The sequence below is a fragment of the Schistocerca piceifrons genome, chromosome 2, assembly GCF_021461385.2.
Source record: "Schistocerca piceifrons isolate TAMUIC-IGC-003096 chromosome 2, iqSchPice1.1, whole genome shotgun sequence".
Classification (NCBI taxonomy): Eukaryota; Metazoa; Arthropoda; class Insecta; order Orthoptera; family Acrididae; genus Schistocerca; species Schistocerca piceifrons.
In genome coordinates, this window is record NC_060139.1 from 724,791,240 (window position 1) to 724,819,012 (window position 27,773).

The 27,773-nt window shown below is 42.1% G+C and overlaps 1 protein-coding gene across 1 annotated transcript in view; it reads left to right on the plus strand.

The window, feature by feature from the left end:
* Window positions 1-324: 324 nt before the first annotated feature.
* LOC124777544 overlaps window positions 325-27,773 on the plus strand; it is an 82,586-nt gene continuing 55,137 nt past the window's right edge. Inside the window, exons 1-2 of the mRNA XM_047253000.1 lie at window positions 325-481; window positions 25,934-26,078. Coding sequence (XP_047108956.1) covers window positions 334-481; window positions 25,934-26,078 — 293 coding nt within the window. The 5' untranslated portion in view covers window positions 325-333. The remainder of the gene's footprint in view (window positions 482-25,933; window positions 26,079-27,773) is intronic.

Consider the following 27,773-nt stretch of genomic DNA (forward strand, 5'->3'; position numbering starts at 1 on the left):
GGGACATGGATGTGTGTGATGTCCTTAGGTTAGTTAGGTTTAAGTAGTTCTAAGTTCTAGGGGACTGATGACCTCAGATGTTAAGTCTCATAGTACTCAGAGCCATTTGAAGCATTTTTGAGGGCTGCAAAGTCAAAGAGGCTCATATTCAGGATGATGTCTTTGCTGGATTTTACGGCAGACTGTGAGGTATCGCAGGCCTGTTGCACATTAGCAACATGACGTGTGTAGGTATCTGGCGGGAGGCTCCTCTGTGCGCATGCGCTGGCACGGCGGCGCGCGTGCGTGTTGGCCGCGGCGGTCGGCTGCCGGCCCAGCGTCCCAGCGGCGGCGATGCTGCCGGCGTCGTCTCCAGCGGCGGCGCCTCCAGTGCGACGCCAGGCGCCGCCACGCGCTCATCTCAGCCGGCTCAGCGCAGTTAACGCCGCCTCTCCCGACATGGCGCGCATCGCGGCGGTATCGTTCGCTATGTTCATCGCTGGTAAGTCGGAATCTGTCGAAATTTGAAAATGACAAGAAGCCTTCTGCTACAGAATATGAGCACAAACTGACGAAATTCGATGGCTCTACAACACGTTCATTAATTTTAGTCGTTTGCTTTCTTAACAACTGAATACTGTGTCTGAATGACTGGGGAATTGTTTCGTGTTTCGTAGCTATCTACTTGCTTATGCTATTCGTCTTGAATAGACGGCTTGGTCTCTTACGGCTGTGAAAATCGATGTCAACAAATAGCCAGTTATTGCTGGTTACTCTGTACCGTAAGGTAGCTTGCCTGTGAACGCCTGGGAAAATACAAAAAAAGAATCCATGAAGTTTACAGCGCTCTAACTAAACAACGTGAACTCTTGGTAGGATGAAAATTGTATGACTATAGGAGTGTTTATTCCTGAATATTTTGATAACGTAAGTTAGTGTTTTTGTGAAGATCAGTAAATTACATTTTGATATGCCAGCCCATACTGGAAATCTGTGCTCTGACTAACTGTCTTACTTAGATACTTGAAAGTTTAAATACACATTAACTACATGTATATCTGAAAGGTACAGTACCATGATGTCATTTCAGTCACAAATTTTTAATTCTAGAAATGTTTATATTCTATAACGAAATCAAGATTAATTTTTTTATAAATAATCAGCACGTAATTTCATTCCTGTTGATATTATTTTAGTGCCTGTAGACTATTATCCTCCAATTAGTTCGCTGAAGCAAAACTGACCTCTAGCTTCAATAAATTTTTGTGCATAAAATTAAATATACCAGAAAACTTAATTCTCGTTAAGTTCAGCTCAGAGTGAAATTTGATTTGTGACTCACTTCTGTTGTTCCTAATAATTTACAGTTGCCTAATCTTCTTTGTGTACATGTTCCTCATCTTCTCTCTTCCTTTCCTTGTTCCTCCTTGTGATTCTGGTGTCTTTATCTGCTTCAACGGCCCACCCTTCAGCTTTGGTCACTCTCTTTGAATCAGTTGCCAAAACTGATGAACTCATATTACACGCAGGATATATTCCTATTTACTCAAGAACTTGACACCTGCTAACTGTCCCTTGTGAAAACAAATTACATGCAAAATAACCTTCAACGATGACAAATAGCAACAACTCAAACTACAGAAAAGTTTATAATGCTAATAACCCTCGAAGGCCATATATACACAAGGAAAACGTAAGGTCCTCGCAAAGCGTATTCTCTAAGAGGGCTGTCAACTTGAAAATCAGCTGTTATCAAACAACAGTCTAATGACAATACTGACTTGTGAAAGTTGTGGTAACATACGTAAGGACGCACACCGAGAGATCTTCGATTTTTACACAACTTCCTGATGTCCAATTCAGTGCTTTTAACCACTATTTTGTTCAGAAAACTCTAAATATCGATTTAAGGTGGAAAACAAAAAATCGATTTTCTGAAGCGGATTGGCATGCGAGCTACGCTAACGCTGACGTTTCTTTACTATTGCGTTGACCAGGATTTTAATGTGTGCGAAAAATCTAAAGTATTTAGCAGTTCCTTATTATTCCATTAGCAAGAAATTTATAACACGTCGAGTAAATCCTTCATTTGTTAATCTAAGTCAGGTTTGTTAGCTCATTTGCTTTCTTTCCGTGGCTGTTGTCGTTGTTCTGGCTTCAGTCAAAAGAATGGTTTTATGCAGCTCCCCATGCTACTGTATCCTGTTCAAGCGTCTCCATCTCCGAATAACTACTGCAGCTTACATTCATCTGAATCTGTTTAACGTATGCACCCCTTGGCCTCCCTTTACGAATTTTACTCTCCACGCTTTTCTTCAATACTAAGCTGGTGATCTCTTGATCTCTCAGAACATGTTCTATATATCGTATATACCGATACCTTCTTCTACTCAAGTTTTGACTACCGACTCTAATAATATGTTTTCAGAGTGTGATCATGGTCATTTGTATACTTAGATGTTTATACTCTGTAAATCACAATAAAGAATGTGGCAGAGATGTTTCTCATTGAGCCATGCATTAAGGTTTCTTCCTGCATTATTTAGTGAATCAGTGTGGATAAACCGATCTTTGCACGTCAGTACGCATGGTCGCATTAATCTAGAACTATGCCGTAGAGGGGGAATTGCTCCCCGCGAGTTATTAAGCGCCTTTCTTCGAATGTCTGTCAGTTGAGATTTCTCAGCTGTTCCGTTCCACACCGACGTGTGACATAGATGCCTGTAGTCGTTCCTATTCCCTATTTTGTATGCTCCTGGTATTCTGTATTCATATGAACAGATACGAAGTCCACAAACGAGAACAGTAATCCGGCATACATCGTACAAGTATCTACTGAGCATTCCTTTTTGTAAACAAAGTGCATTTCGCTTTAGGTATCCACTAAGTCAAAGTCATCTAGTTTCTTTACGTAGAAATGAGACAACGTGACTGCTCCAGTCTTTGGTATCACAGGAATTCGTATCACGTGGGTTCCAGCTGCGACCCACTACTCGCGTAATCAAAGGTGATTAACGCTTCGCTTGTACGAAGCGCAAATATTTATATCTTCCCGCATTGCTCGCGGACATATAAAAATGGGCGTATCTCTTCATCGTTTATTCCTTAAAATTACTCAACAGGTGCCGAACCTCTTAGTTTACGCATCTGTAAAGGAAGTTTCCTTTCTGACTTCGTACAATAATGGCAAATAACATGTCGAAAACTCTACGCTACTTAATGACGGGCTGCTCGGAATTAGGTTTCTTTTCCATTACTGATGGCACTCCTGACTGCGTGACTTAATAGTGCTGTATATACGTGTCTTCACTTTCTCTTTTCGGCTCATTAACCGTCTCTGTTAGATTCGTAGAAAGTAAAGGAATCATCGTTGCAATCAGTTTTGTTTTGATCTTCAGTCTGAGGATTGGTTTGATACAGATCTCCACTCGAACCTGTCCTGTGTTAGCCTCTTCGGATAACTGCTGTAACCTACAGCCATCTTAATCTATTTACTGTTCACGTCCCTTGATGTTCCTCTATAATTTTTAACCCACAAACTTCTCTCCACCACAAAACTGACAATTTATTGATGCTTCACGAACTGTCCATCTATTGATCGCTTCCCTTAGTCAAGTTGTGGCAAAATTTTCTTTTTCTCCAATCTGATAGAGCACCTACTGATTAGTTGCTCGCTATACTCATTTAATCTTCAGCATTCTTCAGTAGCATCAAATTTCCAAAACTTCTAATCTCTTGTTGTCTTGATAATACATACAACTACGAAAACAAATACATCTTAAACGTTTTCTAGTAACTTTTATATTTCGTTCTTGTGTGCCTATTTTGATATTCAGAATTATTGTAAAATAACTTTTTATTAAAACTAATTTTTTGGCGAATGTCTTAAAAGACATTATAGTCCCAAGGTGAGTATTTCATTTTATTACCGTAAATGTTATTAATAGGTCTGTTTATGAGAATTTATAAAATCATTCACTTTACACATTCATCCTTTAGTCTCTGTTGCTCCTCCTATTGATTACTGTGATTTGTTTCCCAGAGTGAATAATATTCTAAATTATAAAAATCGAAATCGCAATCCATAATACAACGGGCTGGTTGATATATGCCATTTCTGTTATTTTTCTTCTCTTTAATTCATACCAACGGTCAAAAGTTCTGACTATATATCTAAAAATCTGTAACGTTTTAAGTATCTGTACTATGTAACTTAATGGACCGCTATATAACGTGATTCCTTACCGTGTCGAAGGAGTTTATTTTTGTACAAACACCCACGAGGTTCAATTTCTCAGTATAAGCCTTCATTCCCTTTGTGTGCGTTTTACCGCATTCTGCAAACCACTAAGAAAATAACTTGATTTTCAAAAACTAAACTCACTTGTTTACAGGGTCTGTATTGCAAAGGATGTCTCAAAACACAAAATTGTCCAAATCATATTGAGATGCTCCGAGATGTCAAAAGTTTTCAAAGCATTAGTAATTTAACATAGATGCTAACAATACACTGTATTCAGAAACTAAATAATTAAATTCATCGGGGGGAAAAGCCACTGTGTTACAGTATATACACATTAATGGAAGTGGCTCGAAGACTTCTCGAGTTACACAGTGCAGTATGTCGTCCTCGACGGCGAGAGTTCATCAGAAACAATGTTGTCGTGAGGAGTGCCCCAGGGGAGTATGAAGGGACCGCTGTTGTTCTTTGTATACATAAATGATTTGGCGGACAGGGTGGGCAGCAATCTGCGGTTGTTCGCTAATGATGCCGTGGTGTATGGTTAGGTGTGGAAGTTGAGTGGCTGTAGGAAGATACAGGACGACTTACACAAATTTATAGTTGATGTGCTGAATGGCAGCTAGCTATAAATGTGGAAAAATGTAAGTTACTGCGGATGAGTAGAAAGAACAAGCCTGTAACGTTCGGATACATTATAACGGGTATTCTGATATAGTGTTACGGGTATCGTGCTTGACACAGTCAAGTCGTCTAAATATCTGGGCGTAACGCTGCAGAGGGATATGAAATGGAACGATCATGTGAGAACTGTGGTAGGGGAGGCGGATGGTCGACTTCAGTTTTTTTGGGAGAATTTTAGGAAAGAGCGACGCACCTGTAAAGGAGCCCGCATATAGGACGCTGCTGCGACCTATTCTCGAGTACTGCTCTAGTGTTTTGGCGACGCACCCGGTCAGATTGAAGGAAGACAATGAAGCAATTCTTAGACGCGCTGCTAGATTTGTTATCAGTAGGTTCGAACAACACGTAGGTGTTAAGGAGATGCTTCGGGAAATCAAATGAGAATCCCTACATGTAAGGCGACGTTCCTTTCGAGAAATACTACTAGGAAAATTTCGACAACTGCATTTGAAGCTTACTGCAAAACGATCCATTGCCACCAACATACATTGCGCGTAAGGACGACGAAGATAAGATGCGAGAAATTAGGGCTCATATGGAGGCATATTGACAGTCGTTTTTCCCTCGTTTTATTTGCGAGTGGAACAGGGAAGGGAATGACTGTTAGTGGTACAAAAAATGGTTCAAATGGCTCTGAGCACTATGGGACTGAACTTCTGAGGTCATCAGTCCCCTAGAACCTACAACTAATTAAACCTAACTAACCCAAGGACATCACACACATCCATGCCCGAGGCAGGATTCGAACCTGCAACCGTAGCGGTGACACGGTTCCAGACTGTAGCGCCTAGAACCGCTCGGCCACCCCGGCCGGCGTTAGTGGTACAGGGTACCCTCCGCCACACACCGTACGGTGGCTTGGGGAGTATCTATGCGGATGTAGATGTAAGTGTACCAGTACAATCAGTCACATCCTCTAAATAGTTACATTTAAGAGACCACGTATTGACCAAGGGTGATGCAAGAACAGGTTCATTAAAGAGAATAAAACAGTAGAGAAGATTTAAGCCAAAAATGCCGTGCAATAATTCTACATTAAAGAAATGTTGATGAGTGGCCATTGACACGTCTTCTCGAGCATCTATCTGATACTGTCAATGCAGACGTTGAAACGTAATTGTATGATAATGAAATATGTGAATTATACTTATTAACTATTAGTGTTAGAAATGCTGTCTACATGCGAAACTGATTCTGCATTTCTTATAGCTATACATGGTGAATTCCATGGGATAAACAGACGAGTTCAATAACATTAAACGGAAATCAATATTTTTTTTTCATATCCGAAAAATACGATTTATACATTTTTGTATTTCTATATATCTTTTGTGACGCTCAGTGTTTATATGAGTCAGTCCTTTTTTTTTTAAATATGCTTTCGGAGTATCATAAGTTCAACAAGAAATTTTAAAACTACACCAATTTTGACAATGTTTTTTTCTCAAAATTGCTTCGCTTTTACTACAGTATGATTTCAAAATTTCTGCGATTTCCAGTGTTGAAAGACTGCACCTTTCTTTCAAGATATCGGCGTATATATCGTTGAATCAATTAACCAACTGCCTTCGCACCGGTCAAGGAAGACAAAACGATCACTAATAAACTGGTGTATTGCAGCCACAAATTTCAAATGAGAGTGGTAGTGTTTCCCATACTTTCAGAGTTTTTATAAATACATTCAAGCGAACTCTATTTTTCTCCAACCTTTTTTAACTAGTAACATGACCTTTCAAATGCCTCACGATACAAGAGCATACGACGTTGAACAATCATAAAGGTTTTAACTGGTTGTTGAATGAACCTTACACACACAATCACTTTCACATTATTCTATAGATAAATTATTATCTTAAGGGCGGTGGACAAAGAGAAATTGTAACATTAATACTTATTTACAGATGGACTATTACAATAAAATCGCTTTATACTGTATGTCAGATAACATATCGAAATAAACATTTAGGTTTTTGTTTTGTATGTCGTTGTCTTCTTCAGTCGGAAGACTGGTTTGATTCAGCTCTTCAGGCTACTCTATCCTGTGTAAACCTCTTCATCTCCGAACACCTAGATCCATTTGAACCTGCTTATATTCGTCTCTTGGTCTCGCTCTCCAATTTTACCTCCCCATACTTTTCTCCAACACTAAACCGATAATTGCTTGATATCTGATACTCTGTCCTACTGACCGACCCCTTCATGTAATGAAGTTCTGCATTTCTTCATTTCTATTCAGCACTTCCTCGTTAGATAAGTGATCTACCCATATAAATTTCAGCATTCTTCTGCAGCAATACATTTCAAAGGCTTCTACTCTTTTTCTGTCTGAAGACGGCTATTCGTTCACGTTTCACCTTCCTATTACCAGTTCACGTTTTACACTCTCTCGACTTTGGCCATCATTAGGTACTTTACTGACCGACTAGTAAAACTTCCCTATTGCATTTTGTATTTACTACCATGTACTCGCCTGATTGTTCTGTTCATCCCGCAACCGAACTTCACTAATTCCCATTATATCCTGCTTGAATCTACTAGCTTCCATTTCCAAATTCTCTAAACTATTTGCCAAATTAAGGGCTCAACATTCCATGCCCCGACCCCTAGAATGCCCTATTTATGTTTTCCTGCTAACGGCATCCTCATTTGTAGTCCCCATCCACATATTCTAACAGGCGACTATCTTACCTACGGAATGTTTTACCCGAGAAAATGTCAGCATCATCTAACCACAGAGTAGAGCTGCATGTGCTCCTTTCAGCCGTTCGCAGTACCAGCACAGCAAGCCACGTTGGCTGATGTTACAAGGCCAGATCTGTCAAACATCCAGACTGCTGTCCCTGCAGCTACTGAGAACGCTGCTTGCCCTCTTCAGGAGGACATGTGTGTCCTCTCCACAGATACTCCTCCGTTGTGGTTGCACCTACAGTCGCTGAGGCGTGCAACCCACCCCTCCTCGGAAACATCCATGGTTCAAGCGGGGAAGGGGAGTTGGGCTATTTCATTTTATTTTACTGAGTAAATAAAAAAATAAATTCAGGGGTTACATTCTTATCTACCGGATAAATGATTTTTAAATTGAGGAGCATGTTGATATACAAATTCTGCACTGCTGATCACAGTGTAGAGCCATGACGGTGTACATCGCTCCTACACGAACACGCAATTGCGCAGATGTGTTATATATCTTAGTGTATTTGATAATTTATAGGTTACTTCTCCTAAAAATGTGAATTTAATTCCTGAAATTCGTTGCGATATTATCAGTAACTTCGTGAGAGAGGCAGTAACATTGAAATGCGTTTAGTCACAAAATTCGTAAATGTGTATTCTTTATTCCATTGTACCGAATAAATGGAATTTACCGCCTGACATCATGACAGACTAATCCACTTACTATATTGGGTGAGCGAGAAGTCCCTCTACCCTCTAGTATCGAATGCTAATTGATCTGAACTGTTTTAGTTCAAGTACTTACATACACTCCTGGAAATTGAAACAAGAACACCGTGAATTCATTGTCCCAGGAAGGGGAAACTTTATTGACACATTCCTGGGGTCAGATACATCACATGATCACACTGACAGAACCACAGGCACATAGACACAGGCAACAGAGCATGCACAATTTCGGCACTAGTACAGTGTATATCCACCTTTCGCAGCAATGCAGGCTGCTATTCTCCCATGGAGACGATCGTAGAGATGCTGGATGTAGTCCTGTGGAACGGCTTGCCATGCCATTTCCACCTGGCGCCTCACTTGGACCAGCGTTCGTGCTGGACGTGCAGACCGCGTGAGACGACGCTTCATCCAGTCCCAAACATGCTCAATGGGGGACAGATCCGAAGATCTTGCTGGCCAGGGTAGTTGACTTACACCTTCTAGAGCACGTTGGGTGGCACGGGATACATGCGGACGTGCATTGTCCTGTTGGAACAGCAAGTTCCCTTGCCGGTCTAGGACTGGTAGAACGATGGGTTCGATGACGGTTTGGATGTACCGTGCACTATTCAGTGTCCCCTCGACGATCACCAGTGGTGTACGGCCAGTGTAGGAGATCGCTCCCCACACCATGATGCCGGGTGTTGGCCCTGTGTGCCTCGGTCGTATGCAGTCCTGATTGTGGCGCTCACCTGCACGGCGCCAAACACGCATACGACCATCATTGGCACCAAGGCAGAAGCGACTCTCATCGCTGAAGACGACACGTCTCCATTCGTCCCTCCATTCACGCCTGTCGCGACACCACTGGAGGCGGGCTGCACGATGTTGGGGCGTGAGCGGAAGACGGCCTAACGGTGTGCGGGACCGTAGCCCAGCTTCATGGAGACGGTTGCAAATGGTCCTCGCCGATACCCCAGGAGCAACAGTGTCCCTAATTTGCTGGGAAGTGGCGGTGCGGTCCCCTACGGCACTGCGTAGGATCCTACGGTCTTGGCGTGCATCCGTGCGTCGCTGCGGTCCGGTCCCAGTTCGACGGGCACGTGCACCTTCCGCCGACCACTGGCGACAACATCGATGTACTGTGGAGACCTCACGCCCCACGTGTTGAGCAATTCGGCGGTACGTCCACCCGGCCTCCCGCATGCCCACTATACGCCCTCGCTCAAAGTCCGTCAACTGCACATACGGTTCACGTCCACGCTGTCGCGGCATGCTACCAGTGTTAAAGACTGCGATGGAGCTCCGTATGCCGCGGCAAACTGGCTGACACTGACGGCGGCGGTGCACAAATGCTGCGCAGCTAGCGCCATTCGACGGCCAACACCGCGGTTCCTGGTGTGTCCGCTGTGCCGTGCGTGTGATCATTGCTTGTACAGCCCTCTCGCAGTGTCCGGAGCAAGTATGGTGGGTCTGACACACCGGTGTCAATGTGTTCTTTTTTCCATTTCCAGGAGTGTATTTATTTGTCGTCCAATACGTCGGTATGTTCCCCATCACAGTGTAAACAAATTTCAGTAAGCCTCCATGTCCTTCTTGACCTATTTGAGCAAGTGCGAAATGCATTCTCAAAAGCATTTTGGAGTTCTTCGTTTGTAGTATAGCGACATGGAGACACACGCACCTTAATGACTAGCCATAAAGAGTTGTCGGGTATGTTGATATCAGAACTTTTTGATGGACATTTCAAAAGGAGCTGGCGTTGCTGATGCACCACGACCTATCCACCGTCCTGGAAAATGTTCATTTAGGAACTAGCAAACTGCAATAGCGTAGTGAGAGGTTCTCCATCTTGCTGAAACTAAATGTAATCTGTGAGCCCCTTTTCCTCAAGATGAAGTGTTGACCACGTTTGTAAGATGTGTCAATAACTTGTCCATTCATAGTCACTCAATAAATTGCTGTCCTGGCAGATGTTGTGATGTCATCGCTGCCCATTATCATTACGCGAGGCGGGTTCCCTTCTAACTTTCCTGTGTAGTGAGGATTCGCTTTGACCCAAAGTACGTGGGCTGCGATAAATGAAATTTTATTTGAAAACACCACCTTGGCACGGTTCATTTCATTTGGAAATTGAGTTAACAAGGCACAGCATGCTAAAACAGACGCATTCCTTTCCGTATCTGATGATTCGTTTACGATCGTTAGTCGAAAATGTCTGACCTTAAGGTCGTTTCTACGTGGTCTCGCGTTGTTGTCCTCGATGTTGCGAGTCCCGAAGTACGTTTACTTGTCCATTTCATAGGCGATTGTTCAGTCGAAGCAGACACTCCGGCACATGTTTCTTCTCGTGTCTTCTTTCTTCCACTCCGTGGCCTGCCTTTAATACTGCCAAAAGCAAAAGCACGTCCTTCCCAACCCAGAAGTGCTGTCTTTCGCTGTGAGGCCTTATTCAGTCCTGGAAATCTTGGAATGCTTCAGTATTCTGTCTCGACTGCGACTGCGAAAACATGTAAACATGAATTCCAACAACTGATAATAAATAACATAACAACGAACGTGCATAACAATATCTGATACAAACGGGTGTTACATGGGTAGTTAACCGAATTAATAGTTACGCTCTGCAAAAAATGACATATCCATCTGAAAATTTTCCTCATCGTCTCTTATGTAACTTATTTTTGTGTTTCAGCAAATATTTCGTTCTTGTTTATTTACACTGTGTTAGTATGTCACCGGAAAGTGAGTCTAAGTCTGCTTACACATGTGACTATTCAGGTGAAAATTTATTGTTGGACGAGACTTCAAACTGGAGAGAATTTTAAAGAATCATGTTCATTAGTGTTAAAATCAGAACACACGTGATGCTTGTTTTATATTTTCTGGATGTTTCTAAATATTTGTTCATTAATGTTAGTATCAGCGTAGAACACACGTGATGCTTGTTTTATATTATCATGTATGTTTCTAAAAGTTTATGGTTGTAGCGTGCAGTAATCTTTTCTATTGTCATCGCAGTTTGGTATTTTACAGGATATGCGTCGCACTGAAATACTTGCTCGCGTCAGCAGGGGAGTTGGAATTCAGTTAGAAGACCACAGTGTGTATACCATTTAATTAGATGACCAGATGGTGGTTTAGCGAGCACAGAACGTACCTATAAAAATATTTTTCATCCGATTTTTCACTACATTGGAACCACACTAGAACAAAGCATCAGTGTAAACATTATCTCTCCCCGCATAACGCGATTTACATTATGACACTGTAAGGTCTAGCTCAGTGGTAGCCAGCCTGGTCCCTGCACGTCATCAGTGGCCGTTCGAACTTTCATACTGGGCGGTAGACGGTTACCTGTTAGATTATTTTATTAGATTTTCATGAAATTTTGACATGATGTATTTTGAAAGTAATTATTATTATTATAATATGTATTAACTTGCTCCTCGGACATGAGTGTGTCTTTGTCCTTAGCCTAAGTTAGTTAAAGCCTAGGGGCAGATGACCTCAGCAGTTTGGTCCCACAGGAACTTACCATAAATTTACAAATTTAACTTGCTACGCCTCTGTTTTATGAATTTTGTAAGGTAAGGTTGCTTCCCTACTTCATAAATACCATTACTTACTGACAGAGATACAAAACTGAGTGACAGTTGAATACGCCTGGTCTAGCCACTTACACGGATTCCGACACACGCTGACGACGCGCGTCCTCGCTGGTGACGGTGACCAGCTCCGAGGACAATGCATCAAATGAAATCACAAGCGCCGACGCACTGCTAAAGTGTTCAATTGTCTCCTCACCAACGGTCAAAACATAGTACGCGTTAATCCTCTTGTATAACTAATTTTCAGCTGTCAGCTGAATGTGTATCACACTTCTTATATTTTCGTGCAGTGAAATATGATAATCGTTTCGTAGCATATAACACTGCACGTTACCAACATTTTCTGGAAAGAGCGTTGTTCATTAAGAAAGAAGTATTTCAGATTGGAAAAGCAAATACCAATAGAGACCTACTTCAATGAAAAATAGTGTTAAAAATAATCGGCATTGAAGGAATGGGATCTAAAGATTAGTGACGTACAGAAAATACACTCGGAAAGTTTATATTTATACAAACCTAAAAAATTCCTTAGGAAAGCCTGATTATGAGGTATTTTATACGACAGTTAGTACCAGCCAGCATAGATGCACATAATGCAGCACAGTGCATTACAACGTTTGAACTTCGAAACGTTTGTAGAGTCCTCCTCAGCATAGTCAAGCGCATGGATACGACAGCAAACAGTTCCAACTGTCGGTCTAGTGGTTATAGGCGCTCAGTCCGGAGCCGCGCGACTGCTACGGTCGCAGGTTCGATTCCTGCCTCGGGCATGGATGTGTGTGATGTCCTTAGGTTAGTTAGGTTTAAGTAGTTCTAAGTTCTAGGGGACTGATGACCATAGATGTTAAGTCCCATAGTGCTCAGAGCCATTTGAACCAGTTCCAACTGTCGAGGAGAAATAAAAATGGCTTGAGAGTGCCTGTCACTAACTAGAAAGACAAAACATTGTTTTCCTTACTTTTATATTTATACTGACGCTTCACGTCGATCAAAGGTAAATACATATCCATCTATACACAGAGCTGACCAAAGTTATGGGGTAGCGATATACACATAATATACAGATTGCGGTAGTATCCCGTTCACAAGATAAAAAGGGCAGTGGATTGGCGGGTCCACCATTTGTACTCAGTTTATGCATGTGGAAAAGTTTCCGACATGATTATGGCCGCACGACGGGAATTAACATACTTTGAACGCGGAATGGTAGTTGGAGTTAGACGCATGAGACATTCTTTTTCGGAAATCGTTAGGGAATCTAATATTCTGAGATCTACAGTGTGAAGAGGGTGTCGAGAATACCAAATTCCAGGCATTTCCTCTCAGCACTGACAAAGTAGTGACCGTCGGCCTTCACTTAACGACCGAGAGTCGCGGCGTTTCTGTAGAGTTGTCATTCCTAACACACAAGGCACAATGTTATTAAATAACCACAGAAATCAGTATGGTACATGCGACTAACGTATCCGTTAGGAAAGTGCGGCGAAATTTGGCTTTAATGGAGTATAGCACGAGACGACCGAGGCAAGCGCCTTTGCTAACAGCACGATATCTACTGCAACTCGTCTCATGGGCTGATGACTATATCGGTTGGACCCTAGACGACAGCAAAGTCGTGGCCTGGTCAGGTGAGTCCCGATTTCAGCTGGTAATAGCTGACGGTAGTGGTCGAGTGTGGATCAGACCCCACGAAGCCATGGACTCAAGTTGTCAACAAAGTAATGTGGAAGCTGGTTGTGGCTCCTTAATGGTGTGGGCTATGTTTACATGAATTGGACTGGATTCTCTTGGTTCGACCTTTGACTGGAGATGATTATGTTCGGCTGCTTGGAGACTATCTGCAGCCATTCACGGACTTCATATTCGCAAAATAAAGATGATATTTATAAGGATGACAATGGGCCATGGCCGGCCGGTGTGGCCGTGCGGTTCTAGGCGCTTCAGTCTGGAACCGCGTGACCGCTACGGTCGCAGGTTCGAATCCTGTCTCGGGCATGGATGTGTGTGATGTCCTTAGATTAGATTAGTTAGGTTTAAGTAGTTCTAGGGGACTGATGACCTCAGCAGTTAAGTCCCATAGTGCTCAGAGCCAATGCGCCATGTCAACGAGCCACAGTAGTTCGCGATTGGTTTGAAGAACATTCTGGACAATTCCAGCGAATGGTTTGACCACCAGAGCGCCTGACGTGAATCCCATCGAATGTTTATGGGGCATAATCGAGAGGCCAGTTCGTGCACAAAATCCTGCACCAGCAACACTTTCGCAATTGTGGACGGGTATAGGGGCAGCGTGCTCGATATTTCGCCAGGGGACGTCTGGTTGAGTCCATGTCACTTGCGGCACTTCGCCAGGCAAACGGAGGCCGGACCCGATATTAAGATGTATCGATGACTTTTGTCTCCTCAGTGCGTATCTAAAGACTCCAAAATCACGTAACCATTTGTAGGGTAAATAATAATTGCCAGATCAATGTGGACGTTATTTATCCGTTTTATATTACAGTAGGGTGCTCAAAATTGAGATGCAATTGGTATTTATTATTAGCCAAAACTATCGATAAGGAGTTCGTGCACCGGAAAATGAGTGAGTTCCCAAGAAATTTCCAGAGATATCTACAAGGAGTAAAGTTATCTACTTAATGAAATACGTTGTTTCTCGTGCTTCATTTCATTGGTCAACTACTTCTCCACATTTGAGTCCTGTGTTGTTGCTCCACATTTCTGTGAGACATCATTGCCATTATGCATCTCGAACGTAATGAGGAAATTGCATGACATGATGCTAATAAGACTCTCAAGTCTTCAATTATACATAGTCATTACTACACCTGTAATAATAACTATTCTGTTGTTATTATTATTGACATTATGTACTGCTCATACACTATAATGTTGTGAAGTTGACTCTCTAAGGACGTCTGATTAGATGTGAGACAAGACTTGAACTCCTAAGCAGATGAAATAAAGGCAAAAATAAATAAAATAGATAAATATTACTGTTCACTTTTAGTGAATAAATAATTATATTCATTTTGTGCTAAAATGTAATTCGGCAAATCTAACAGGGATTGGAAGTATGCAAAACCAGCAAGTACTTTGGTCTTCAGCTCAGCACCATCATAGACGCTTCTAAGCTTGAAGCACGCTGAAATAATCATCATGTCTGATTCCACGGAAACAACTGCGTGCTACGACGGTAATGTAATCCAGGATTGTCAGAAGGTCAGCATCGGTCTGCTATCCTCTGTTTTTATTATTGCAGATCCAGATTTCAGCTAAGGTCGCAGTTGTCATCAGTCCGTTATAGATTGGAGAAGTGTTCGTACGCGCCTAAATTACATTTTAATATGAGTTGTATAACCATTTAGAATACACATGACTACCTATAACGCGCGGATGATAGCTACACTGTCAGGTGATATCTAGATCTGTAATCAAAAAGACAAATGATAATACGACTGACGCTGATCTTCTTTCTATTATGGTCTCTGAAACAAGGTTTTTGTTTATTTTATCTATGTCTACACTCAGTTTCAACCCGTTAAGCAGTCGGACGTAGAGAAATGTCACACATACGACTACATTAACTTGTGACCGATAAGATCTGTTTCTGTTTTCAGCAAGTAGCTTTCCTTTATTTTAAATTCTGTAAATTTCCTCTTTACAGTGAGACTTAAGCTGTTGCTGATTGTAGGTCTGTATATCTGAAGTTGTATGTGGTATGGCTTGGAAAGCAGACCAAGAAATATAACATGTTGTCTTCTCCAATACATCTCATCTCACGGCAATGGCAGTAAAAATAACGGGAAGGCAATTTTATATTGACAAATAGTGATGTAATCCCACGATCTCGATAGAAAATGTTATGGAATGGACAACAATATATTACTAAGTTTACTGAAAGACCGGGGACTGATGACCTCAGATGTTAAGTCCCATAGTGCTCAGAGCCATTTACCATTTTACTGAAAGACCAATACAGAGACATTTAGGCCGATGCTGTGCAACACTGTTTATCGATATTTCACATTCTGCGTTACCTGACATGGGTATTCATTCTTTCCGCTCCCTATGGTAGACTATAAAGTGTGGATATCGAGGCACACTTAAATTCAACTTTTATGAAGAGTTCTGTCTCGAAATGAACGATGTTCTTCATAAACAGAATTCTTATTGTTAAATAAATGCCAATCTGATTTCCTAACTTTCAGAAAATATAATTTTCGTGAAAATATTTACGAGGATAACTGTTCATCTGTTGATGATACTTATAAAGACCGCTCTGGTGTCAGAGATTCCGCACCACGAGATCTCCGCATAGCTACTTGTCGGCGACGCCTACTGCCTGGTGGCTGGTGCCAGAGCTATCGATCACGGGCGGCTGCTGAGCCCGCTCTTGAGAGCCTTCCAGGAGCCGTCGGCCGCCAAGACCGCTCCACCCCGCGACCTTGGTCGTGGCCGCACAAAAGAGCAGCGTGATAAACGCCGGAAGTCACGGAGCTGCCATCTGTCAGAGGGGATCTGGGAGAGCTACTAACGACGGCCATAACGGTAACGACACTCAGAGGACGCGCCATTTGTGGCCTGCAATATCGCAGAGTGGATGATTGTCACTACTGTTAGAAAGCCTCCTTTCGAAACAATGGACACAACTGAGATTAGAGCACTTCGTCTTCCCCAAGAACGGTAGTTTGTACCAGCATTCAAAATTAATTGTGATTCGTCTTTCACTTTTGTTCTGCGTCAGTACCCAACTGTTTCGTTAGAAATTTGCATAGATAGTAGAAGTGACAAACTATTATTGAAATCCCGCACAAGAGTCCATCACATCATAACATAAACGAAAAGACAATCACCTATACTGAAAATTTCTTTGCCAGTCTGCAGTCGTGTACGTCCACCAATACTTTAAACAAACGCATTACGATAATCAGTACATCTGCATCTATAACATCTACATCATACTCCGCAAGCCAACGAACGGTGGGTGGCGGAAGATATTCTGGTAACACCAGCTCATCCCCCCTACCTAGTTCCACTCGCGAGTCACGCGTTGCAACAATGATTGTCGGTAAGCCTCTGTGTTGGCTCTTATTTCTCGAATTTTCTCGTCATAGTCATTACGCGAGACGTATGTAGAAGGAAGTAATATCCTAGACCGATGACGTCCTGGGAAGTGCTCTCTCGAAATTTCAGTAGTACCAGATGAACCTCTACGTGGTGTACAACGCCTCTGTTGTAGCGTCTCGCGTCTACTAAACGATCCCGTAACGAAACGCTCCGGCTCTTCGTTGGATCTTTTCCATCTTTTTATCAGTCCTGAATGGTAAGGATGCCAGAATGAGGAACAATACTCAAGCATCTGTCCAACAAGTGCATTATAGACCGCTTCTGTTGTGGATGAGTTACATTTCCTCCATCTGTGAACAGTCTTAAAGAGCATCCGACGCTTTCCACTAGATCATTTATATACGTTGTAAACAATAACGGTCCTATCACCCTTTCTTGGGGTACTCCGGTACTTGCCTTTACATCTGTTGATTTTGTTCCATTAAGAGCGACGGGATGAGTTGTACTTGCAAGGAAGTCTTGAATCCATCTCAAATCTGGTCCGATACTCGATAAGGTTATATTTTTTCACGTAATGGCAGTGCGGAACGGTGTCAAATACCTTCCTGAAGTCAAGGAACACGGCACCAGCTTGAGCGCCGTTGTCGACAGGCTTATGGATCCCATGGAGGAACAGAGCGAGTTGCGTTTCGCAAGATCTCTGCGGAATTCATGTTGATTTTTATAGAGCCGATTTTCGTGCTCCAAAACCATCATAATCCTGGAGAATAAAACTTGTACCACAAATCTACAACAGCTTGCCTTCAACGATACAGATCTACAATTGTGTCTGTGTGTCCTTCGGCCCTTCTTGAAAACGGGAATTACCTACGCTAGGTAACCTTAGTTTTTCCAGTGATCTACGGTAAAATGCTGCTAGAAAGAGAGAATGTTCTTTCGCATCGTCTTTGTAGAATCTTACAGGCATATCATGTGGTCGCGATGCCTTTCCGGTACCAAGTGGTTGTAGTAACTTGTCATCTCAGCATCTACAATTTTGTCGCTGGTACGATGATTGAAACGAGGACTACATTAAGATTTTCTGCGGTGAAACACTTTCGGTAGACAGAATCCAGTATTTTAGTCTTCTGTCTGTTATGCCAGTATCGTCACACAGTGACAGACGATTTGGAACCATTTACTGATTTGCCATAAGACCAAAACTTCCTAGAGATGTTACTCAGACTGACTGACAAAATTTTACTTTCATAGTTCTCCTTATGCTCATTTTCGCCGCTTTCAGCTTTAATTTGTCAGGTTTCGACTTCTCTCAATCTGAGATCAAGCTCTCTCTTTTGGTCTAAGCAGTACTGAACGATGCTTTTGAATTTCCAATACTTTCATAGCTTTAACAACTATACTACTTTATTAAAGTTGTGCACTTGTCAGTGTGTCTCAGTCTACCATTTATAATTGCAGTTATAGTTTCTACTTCTTGTGAAGCTATCTTAACTCCCCTTTATAATTCTTGCACAGCTTTCTTTTGTTTTCCAAAAACGAAGGTTATAATCTGAGCTATTTTAGCACCGTGCGAGTATGAAACAGTGTGTACAACAAAGGTCGGAATTTGCTGAAATGTGTTTCATTTCTTCAAGAGCACAGTTAAAAAAGCTCACCATTAACATTATTTTCGCCTGGCGACAGTTTCTTGAAATCCTTCTCTTTTCCTGTAGTTATTCAATCTCTGTGTGTTGCTTCCATCTAAATAACCAGTTGGCGAACGTAAAACTGGAAGTAAGTTTCACAGGCAGAATTCTTCGTCATAATTGGAACCCAAAATATCTTGGTGTCATCCTGGATCGTACACTATGCTTCAAACAACACCTTCTTAACTTAGCTCAAAAGCTGCGAACTAGAAATAACATCCTCCATAAGCTATGCGCAACTACCTGGGGATCTTCAGCAACCACCCTGCGATCTTCAGCTCTGGGCTTGGTGCACTCAAGTGCTGAGTATTGTGCACTTGTTTGGATGAACAGTCATCGTACAAGGCTTGCTAATACCCAGTTGAATACAACAATGCACATAATATCTGGCGCAATCAGATCTACTCCAGTGTATTGGCTTCCACTGTTAACCGGTATAATGCCTCCTGATCTACGCAGATGTACTGCCCTTATGAGAGAATTCCACAAGATCTCCAGGAATTCTAACCTACCCGTGCATAGCGACCTGCCACTTTTAAATCGCAAGAGACTGAAATCACGCCATCCAACTTTGTGCGATGCTGCTTACATGGTTACTAAGAATTTCAAACCTCTTGAATAATGGAAAAGTAAGTGGGAAGCAGTGACAGATTTGCACCTGCATAACATCTTCTCAGGTGCTAAACTTCCAAGTGGATTCGACTTACCACGCAAGACCTGGTCTACTCTCAACAGAATCCATACCAGCCATGGCCGATGCACATTGCTCTCTTTTAAGTGGAAGGAGCTGCCTGATCCAGCTTGTGACTGCGGGGCTCCATACCAGACTGTTCACCACATTGTCAGTGAATGCAGGATTCGAGCCTATCACGGCGCCAAAGAGGACTTCCTGCTAGCAACTCCAGATGCAGTGCGCTGGATTGAAGGACTGGATATTCATTTGTAAAGACAAAGTTTCTTGTGTGTCGATATGTACATATGTATAGGTAATTTAATTTCATGATGTCTGTATTAGCCATACGGAAATAAATAATAAATGGTTCAAATGGCTCTGAGCACTAAGGGACTCAACTTCAGAGGTCATTAGTCCCCTAGAACTTAGAACTAGTTAAACCTAACTAACCTAAGGACAGCACACACATCCATGCCAGAGGCAGGATTCGAACCTGCGACCGTAGCGGTCTCGCGGTTCCAGACTGCAGCGCCGGAACCGCACGGCCACATCGGCCGGCAAATAATAAATCTCTCTACGTGACCAGCCTGTGATATGTCCAAGATACCTATGATTATTCAACGGAGCAGTACAAATAATAAAGTTTTGGAAGTTATTTCGATGAATTAGTAACTAGCAGATTGTTATTGTTTGGCTGTAACTTTGTCAGCGAATGGGTGATCGCAACGTGACAGATCTGTTAACATTGTCGTAACCCTATACCCTCCAGAAGGAAAAGACCTCCTGTCGAACTGGAAAGGCACGGTCAGTAGGAAAGTAGCACCAGATATGGGGAAATGTATGTAGGAGCTTTGCATTTTCACCCCACACCGACGAAGACAACGCTAAATGAAAATATGTGCTACGATGCGATTTAAACTTCCGAAATGTGTTTGAACAAATACGGTTGGAAAATATCTCAAGCTTACATGGACTGCCAGATACTTTTCCACACGTTTCTTTCATGTTTTTAATAGGAAGTAAGTAACTTACGACGCATCGTATCGCGTCAAAACTCCCTGAACACGTATTCAACACCACCAGGATCAGGTACAAATGATAGTTTTAGAATCATGCACAGGGTGAACCGGAATTCCACTGACCGAGCCCGCATCTCGTGGTCGTGCGGCAGCGTTCTCGCTTCCTACGCCCGGGTTCCCAGGTTCGATTCCCGGCGGGGTCAGGAATTTTCTCTGCCTCGTGATGGCTGGGTGTTGTGTGCTGTCCTTAGGTTAGTTAGGTTTAAGTAGTTCTAAGTTCTAGGGGACTGATGACCATAGATGTTAAGACCCATAGTGCTCAGAGCCATTTGAACCATTGAACCACTGACCGATACTGAATCTTTTTAAGGAATACTTTGTTAGTACTTTGGTACAGAAATCAGATGGCCTCCAGTGGCTCGTAACACAGCTATACTGTAATTGTGATTAATTCTTTTCGTTACCCGTACTACAGTTCTTTCTGTGAAAGTACGTTTTAGTAGTAAGAATACTTGTAATAAGAAATCATTAAAACGTAGAACTCAAAACACACAATAATGAGACAATCCTTGGACGGAACACGTACAATTGTCTACATCTTCGTTGTGCCGCTCTTCCATCACATTCAGTGAATCCATACACTAGGCACGAGGTACTTATCGGCAAGTTCCTCATTGGTACACCTAACATACGGCTTGCATCACTGTTGACGTACAACACTGCCGAAAAATAAACCGAAGAATTAAGTTCATGCTTGGGCGTGAAGAGTAAAGTGGGCTTTACAGCTGTGACTAGCACGTACTGTCAATGAACTGAAATAGTTTGATTCCAAACAGGACTCGCGGTACACATAATCGACGTTTCCCCTGTTGTGCAGATTCTTTCTGTGCAAAAGTAAATGGGGATGATAAATCAAACGAAATTCAATTACTGGGTATGAACCACTAGAGAAACGGGTGCCTAATACCAAAACATAAAATACCCATGAACAGCCTCAGAAATTTTGTTGGAGGAGTTCGGGTTCCCGTAATATATAGAGTAGCTATGACTATTGTTGACTATTGCCGTGATTCCCATTCTCATCCCTACATGATGCGGTACCCTGTTCGTTGTTGATTACAGCGTTAATACATGTATAAATGTTATTTACTGGTAATCAATTCACTTTTGTATCACTAATGAAAGCTCTAAGCTTGATCAGCTACTACTATCGAAATTATAAATGGAACCATCAAAATGTTTCTATACGTACACTAACCAAATTACACACGAACTAAAACCGTAAATGAAATAACATTCATCAAATTTCTGAATTATTGGACCAAGTACATAAATGTGTACAGAAATCACAAGCTTTCTTGTGTAATCATAAAAGTATGCTAACTTTATGGCAAACTGCTGACTCCAAGAAGTAGAAAATTCAAACTGGAATATGATGTAACAGTACTTAAGAATGAATTTAACCACTTTCACGCACTGTATTAGTTGCATACAAACAATCACTCTCATATTCTTCCATCATGACAATGAGTTAACGAACATTTTTCTGGGACAGAAGAAAGGAGAAGAAAGGGAAAACAGTTGGTGGGAAATCTCCCTACTACGTATTCAGCATTGCGTCATCGTGATACCTTTTTCGATCAAATATTGGGGTTCCCTGACTGTAGGTAAGGTTCGACACGACTAATGTAACTGAGTGTTGTCTATTCTGTCGACGGACTTTGTTACATTAATATAATCCACTGTGACGCATCCATGAAATATATTTCACTGCGGATGCACAAGTATCGTTCGAACCCCTAAGGGAATAAAGAATTTGCGAGCAGGAGGTGTAACGGGCGACGGACGCTACAATGCGGCGTGCGATAAGCTGAGAACTTGGGTCTCACGGGTGGCGTGTCCGGTTGTTCGAGACGATTAAGGCAACCGTTCTACAGGAGCAGACCCTCGGGGTTCGAGTCCTGCTCTGGTAAAAACTCTCAGCTTTCGACACTGCAATGCCGCAATGCCCCTTTTCCTGTCCTCTCTGTTCCTCTGTTTCATAAAGTGAAGTACAGGCCGCGTCATATAGTTTGTTGCCTGTTCTGTCGGACATGCCGGACGGAGTAGACAACAGTTACGTTAGTAGTATCGAACTTTACCTACAGTAGGAGGAGCCCGTTATTTAATCGAAAAAGGTACCACGACGATGCGTTGTTGGATTTGAAGTAATCAGTATTCTTTTGTTCTGGTGCTGGTTCCTGCTTTCATTTGAAGTTATTTTTCGTAACTGCGAAAGTTAATAATGTTAAAGACGCAAGTGTGCTTCATAGTGTGGGTAACATAAATTCAAAAATTTTACATGAAGTTTAGTTTCCTATAAAAACAAAATTTATTCCCACTCACGTTTTATGATAAATCACTCTATAGGCGTGGACCGGTTTTAAATTCTTTGAAATGTGTAAAAGATATGATAAGCGTAACGTAAGTCAGATAAAAGTATGTACTTATGGTAGAAAAAAAGAAAATAGATAAAATATTATGACTTTAGTAGGTTTGACGGAATTATTATTATTATGTAATTGATTGTAATTTAAGTTACAGGAAATAAAAAAAATATATCCATTGTTAAAAACTTATGTACATAATTCAAAAATGAGACTTTCACTCTACAGCGAAGCGTGTGATGATATGAAACTTCCTGGTTGATTAAAACTGTGTGCCGGAGCAAGACTCCGGACCTTTGCCTATCGCGGGCAAGTGCTGTACCATATGAGCTATCCAAGCACAACTCACGACCAGTTTCCTTGGCTTCCGCCAGTACCTCGCCCCCTACCTTACAAACTTCACTGAAGCTCTCCTGCGGAAATTGCAGAACTAACACTCCTGGAAGGAAGGATATTGCGGAGACATGACTTTCCCACAGCCTGGGGGATGTTTCCAGAATGAGAATTTCACTCTGCAACACGTATACAGGCTCTGAGGCTCTGGACTGTGTATTGTTTGCCCGTGGCTCCGCTATGCCTTTGTAATCGTTGGCTGGATATTGACAAATGAATCAAATATATGACCGCAAGTGTCCGATTTAATAGATATTAAAGAATGCGAAAGGTGGGAAATTGAGGAGATGGGACCTGGATAAACTGAAAGAACCAGAGGTTGTAGAGAGCTTCAGGGAGAGCATTAGGGAACGATTGTCAAGAATGGGGGAAAGAAATACAGTAGAAGCAGAATGGGCAGCTTTGGGGAATGAAATAGTGAAAGTAGCAGAGGATCAAGTAGATCAAAAAATGAGGACTAGTAGAAATCCTTGTGTAACAGAAGAGATATTGAATTTTATTGATGAAAGGAGAAAATATAAAAATGCAGTAAATGAAGCAGGCGAAAAGGAATACAAACGTCTCAAAAATGAGATCGACAGGAAGTGTAAAATGGCTAAGGAGGGATGGCTAGAGGACAAATGTAAGGATGTAGAGGCTTGTCTCACTAGGGGTAAGATAGATACTGCCTACAGGAAAATTAAAGAGACATTTGGAGAAAGGAGAACCACTTGCATGAATATCAAGAGCTTTGGTGGAAACCCAGTTGTAAGCAAAGAAGTGAAAGCAGAAAGGTGGAAGGAGTATATAGAGGGTCTACACAAGGGCGATGTTCTTGAGGACAATATTGTAGTAATGGAAGAGAATGTAGATGAAGATGAAATGGGAGATATCATACGGCGTGAAGAGTTTGACAGAGCACTGAAAGACATAAGTCGAAACAAGGCCCCAGGAGTAGCCACCATTCCATTAGAACTACTGACAGCCTTGCGAGCGCCAGGCCTAACAAAACTCCACCATCTAGTGAGCAAGATGTATGAGACAGGCGAAATACCCTCAGACTTCAAGAAGAATATAATAATTCCAACCCAAAGAGAGCAGGTGTTGACAGATGTGAAAATTACCGAACTAACAGTTCACGGCTGCAAAATACTAACACGAATTCTTTGCAGACGAATGGAGAAACTGGTAGAAGCCGACCTCGGGGAAGATCAGTTTGGATTCCATGTAAATGTTGGAACACCTGAGAAAATACTGACCCTACGACTTATCTTAGAAAATAGATTAAGGAAAGGCAAGCCTACGTTTCTAGTATTTGTAGACTCAGAGAAAGCTTTTGACAATGTTGACTGGAATACTCTCTTTCAAATTCTAAAGGTGGCAGGGGTAAAATACAGGGAGCGAAAGGCTATTTACAATTTGTACAGAAACCAGATGGCAGTTATAAGAGTCGAGGGACATGAAAGGGAAGCAGTTGTTGGGAAGGGAGTAAGACAGGGTTGTAGCCTCTCCCCGATGTTATTCAATCTGTATATTGAGCAAGCAGTAAAGGAAACAAAAGAAAAATTCGGAGTAGGTATTAAAATCCACGGAGACGAAATAAAAACTTTGAGGTTCGCCGATGACATTGTAATTCTGTCAGAGACAGCAAAGGACTTGGAAGAGCAGTTGAACGGAATGGATAGGGTCTTGAAAGGAGGATATAAAATGAACATCAACAACAGCAAAACGAGGATAATGGAATGTAGTCGAATTAAGTCGGGTGATGCTGCGGGAATGAGATTAGGAAATGAGACGCTTAAAGAAGTAAATAAGTTTTGCTATTTGGGGAGCAAAATAACTGATGATGGTCGAAGTAGAGAGGATATAAAATGTAGACTGGCAATGGCAAGGAAATCGTTTCTGAAGAAGAGAAATTTGTTAATATAGAGTATAGAACTAAGTGTCAGGAAGTCGTTTCTGAATGTTTTTGTATGGAGTGTTGCCTCGTATGGAAGTGAAACGTGGACGATATATAATTTAGAGAAGAAGAGAATAGAAGCTTTAGAAATGTGGTGCTACAGAAGAATGCTGAAGATTAGATGGGTAGATCACATAACTAATGAGGAGGTACTGAATAGAATTGAAGAGAAATTTGTCGCACAGCTTGACTATGAGAAGGGATCGGTTGGTGGGGAATATTCTGAGGGATCAAGGGATCACCAATTTAGTATTGGAGGGCAGCGTGGAGGGTAAAAATCGTAGAGGGAGACCAAGAGATGAATGCACTAAGCAGATTCAGAAGGATGTAGGTTGCAGTAGGTACTGGGAAATGTAGAAGCTTGCACAGGATAGAGCAGCATGGAGAGCTGCCTCAAACCAGTCTCAGGACTGAAGACCACAACAACAACAAAACCTGTTGACAGTCGACATGATTTTGTTAAGATAAGTAACACCTTTTCTAAGCAGCCCAATAGTGTAGTAATGAAATATTTCTCCCAAATACGTGTATGGCGTAACTAACGTTTTGCAGTTCTAGCAAAATGTAGCACCTATCATAATGAAAATGAGTCCTATTTAAATACTTTATGACTGGATTCAGGCAGGAAAAAGGAAAGTAGAGTTGAAGCTGCAAGTGATTGCATCTTCGGGCCTAATTCCGGATTTCTTGTCTTGCTACAGACATTGGAAGAATCTGCGTAAGAGATGTGGAGCATAGTCTGTACTTGTTTCTTTATTTCGTAAGATACTGTTAGCCACTCTTGATGACAGCAGATATTATAGTGCCTAATATGGGCTTATCTTTGACAGGGGGGTGGCTTGTGGCGTCGAGCGCAGGCAGCTGCGAGAACCGCACCGACCGGCTGGACCAGTGCCTGAAGAAGCTGCCCGGCATGCTGCAGGACAGCGGCAGCGGGCTGCCCACGTCGCCACACCAGCTGGACATCTACTGCAGGCGAGTGGCCGCTGCCCGCAACACGGAACAGCACGCAGGCGCTAGGCTGTGCTCACCTGCAGCAGTGACGTCTGGCCCGTCATGTCGAAACCTACCGTAGTCATTTGCTATTCGTGGTTAACGTCGCTTAATATTCGCAAACTTGGTTTCAACTGTTCATAAGCACTGGAAGTCGCCTAAAAAGCAGATGACGAAATGGGGTATTTCCCAGCACGTCGCGTGCAATTAACAAGGAACTGTACACTCGAAGTGTCATACTTTTTCATATTTCGCACTTTTTTTCGTGCGTAGTAAGGTGTAAGTAATTCTGATGTTGTTCAATCGATTATAAGCACTTACGATAAATCGAGATTCAGAGTTTCAGGAGCCTGCTGGGTACAATACGACAGCACCAGCTGTCAAGCAGCAGATTCAGCGTAAAAGGATTAAGTGGCTGACTGGAAGCCTGCACGTACAATGCTCTAAAGGTGTCACAGTTTTTTTCCTGGTATTCTACGTTTCGTACTCGGTGCCTGGACGCAAACCAGATTATGAACTGTTAATAGCCGAGTCAGATTGCCGACGTCCACCATGCCCTTTGATGCTCTTCTGTTTTGCAGAGAACGTACTGATACTTCGTGAAAACAAATCCAGTCAGCGTTTCTCATCTCTAGTGGGTATGACGGTCGACGACATTATAGAAAACTGAGTTCCGGACCCGAAGCTTTATTTAAACTCAAAACTCCATACCTATTCATTAGGTTGTCTGATATCTTTATCCCGATAGATTCCGTAATTATTCTGTGCTACAAACTTGGATTTTGCTCCACTGTACTGGTGTTATCGTATTTCGTTTCGTTATTATAATCGAGGCAGTGCTAAGGGACAACTAATTAGCGTGATTCTTTTAGCTACGTGTGTCGCTGATGTTCCTTGCATCTCTCCTCGACTGTTCTGATAGTGTCCCTTCAACTAAGGTAAAAGGAATTCTTTCCAATGTTAATGAGGATCTAAATCCCCGGAATCCGGTTGTGCATCGCATTCCATGCGAATGTGGCATTTTGACAGACTATGAAGAACAATCGAAGAGAGATCCAAGGAACATTAGCGACACACCCGAGGGAATTAAACCAACAACAGACTCCAATGTAACCATGAACTGAAATACGGTGAGATCAGCATTATGGCCCAAATGTCAAGTTTCTGTGACAGCATGATTGTGAAGCCTATTGGAATCAAAATGTCAAAAAAGAACGATGAAGGTTCCAGTTTAAATAACACTTGGGTGTGGCACTCAATTTATTAAATCTTGCCGACCATCATTTCCGTGAGAGTTGGGAAACGTTTAGGGAATCTGTGTTTCACGGAGAAGCAATGCGTGTTATGTAAAACAAAAGATCATCAATGGGTGCGATTACGTCGGGAATCGATCTTGGCTATAAATAGTGGCATGATACCAGTAATAGGTCACAGTCTGGTTGGACTCCAGGCAGCGAGTAGACACAAGGGCAAAACTCGCAGCACCTGAAGCAGACGGATGGGTCGATCGTCGAAATATTGTGCACAGTATGGAAACAACAACTCGGCTGAACACCCGAAAGCTCGAGAAAACCTGTGAGATTAAATAATAATAATGGTAATAACAATAATAATAATGACGACTATAGGACCTGAGTGAATATTGTCTCGTGTAGATTACATGACCTCGACTTTGTC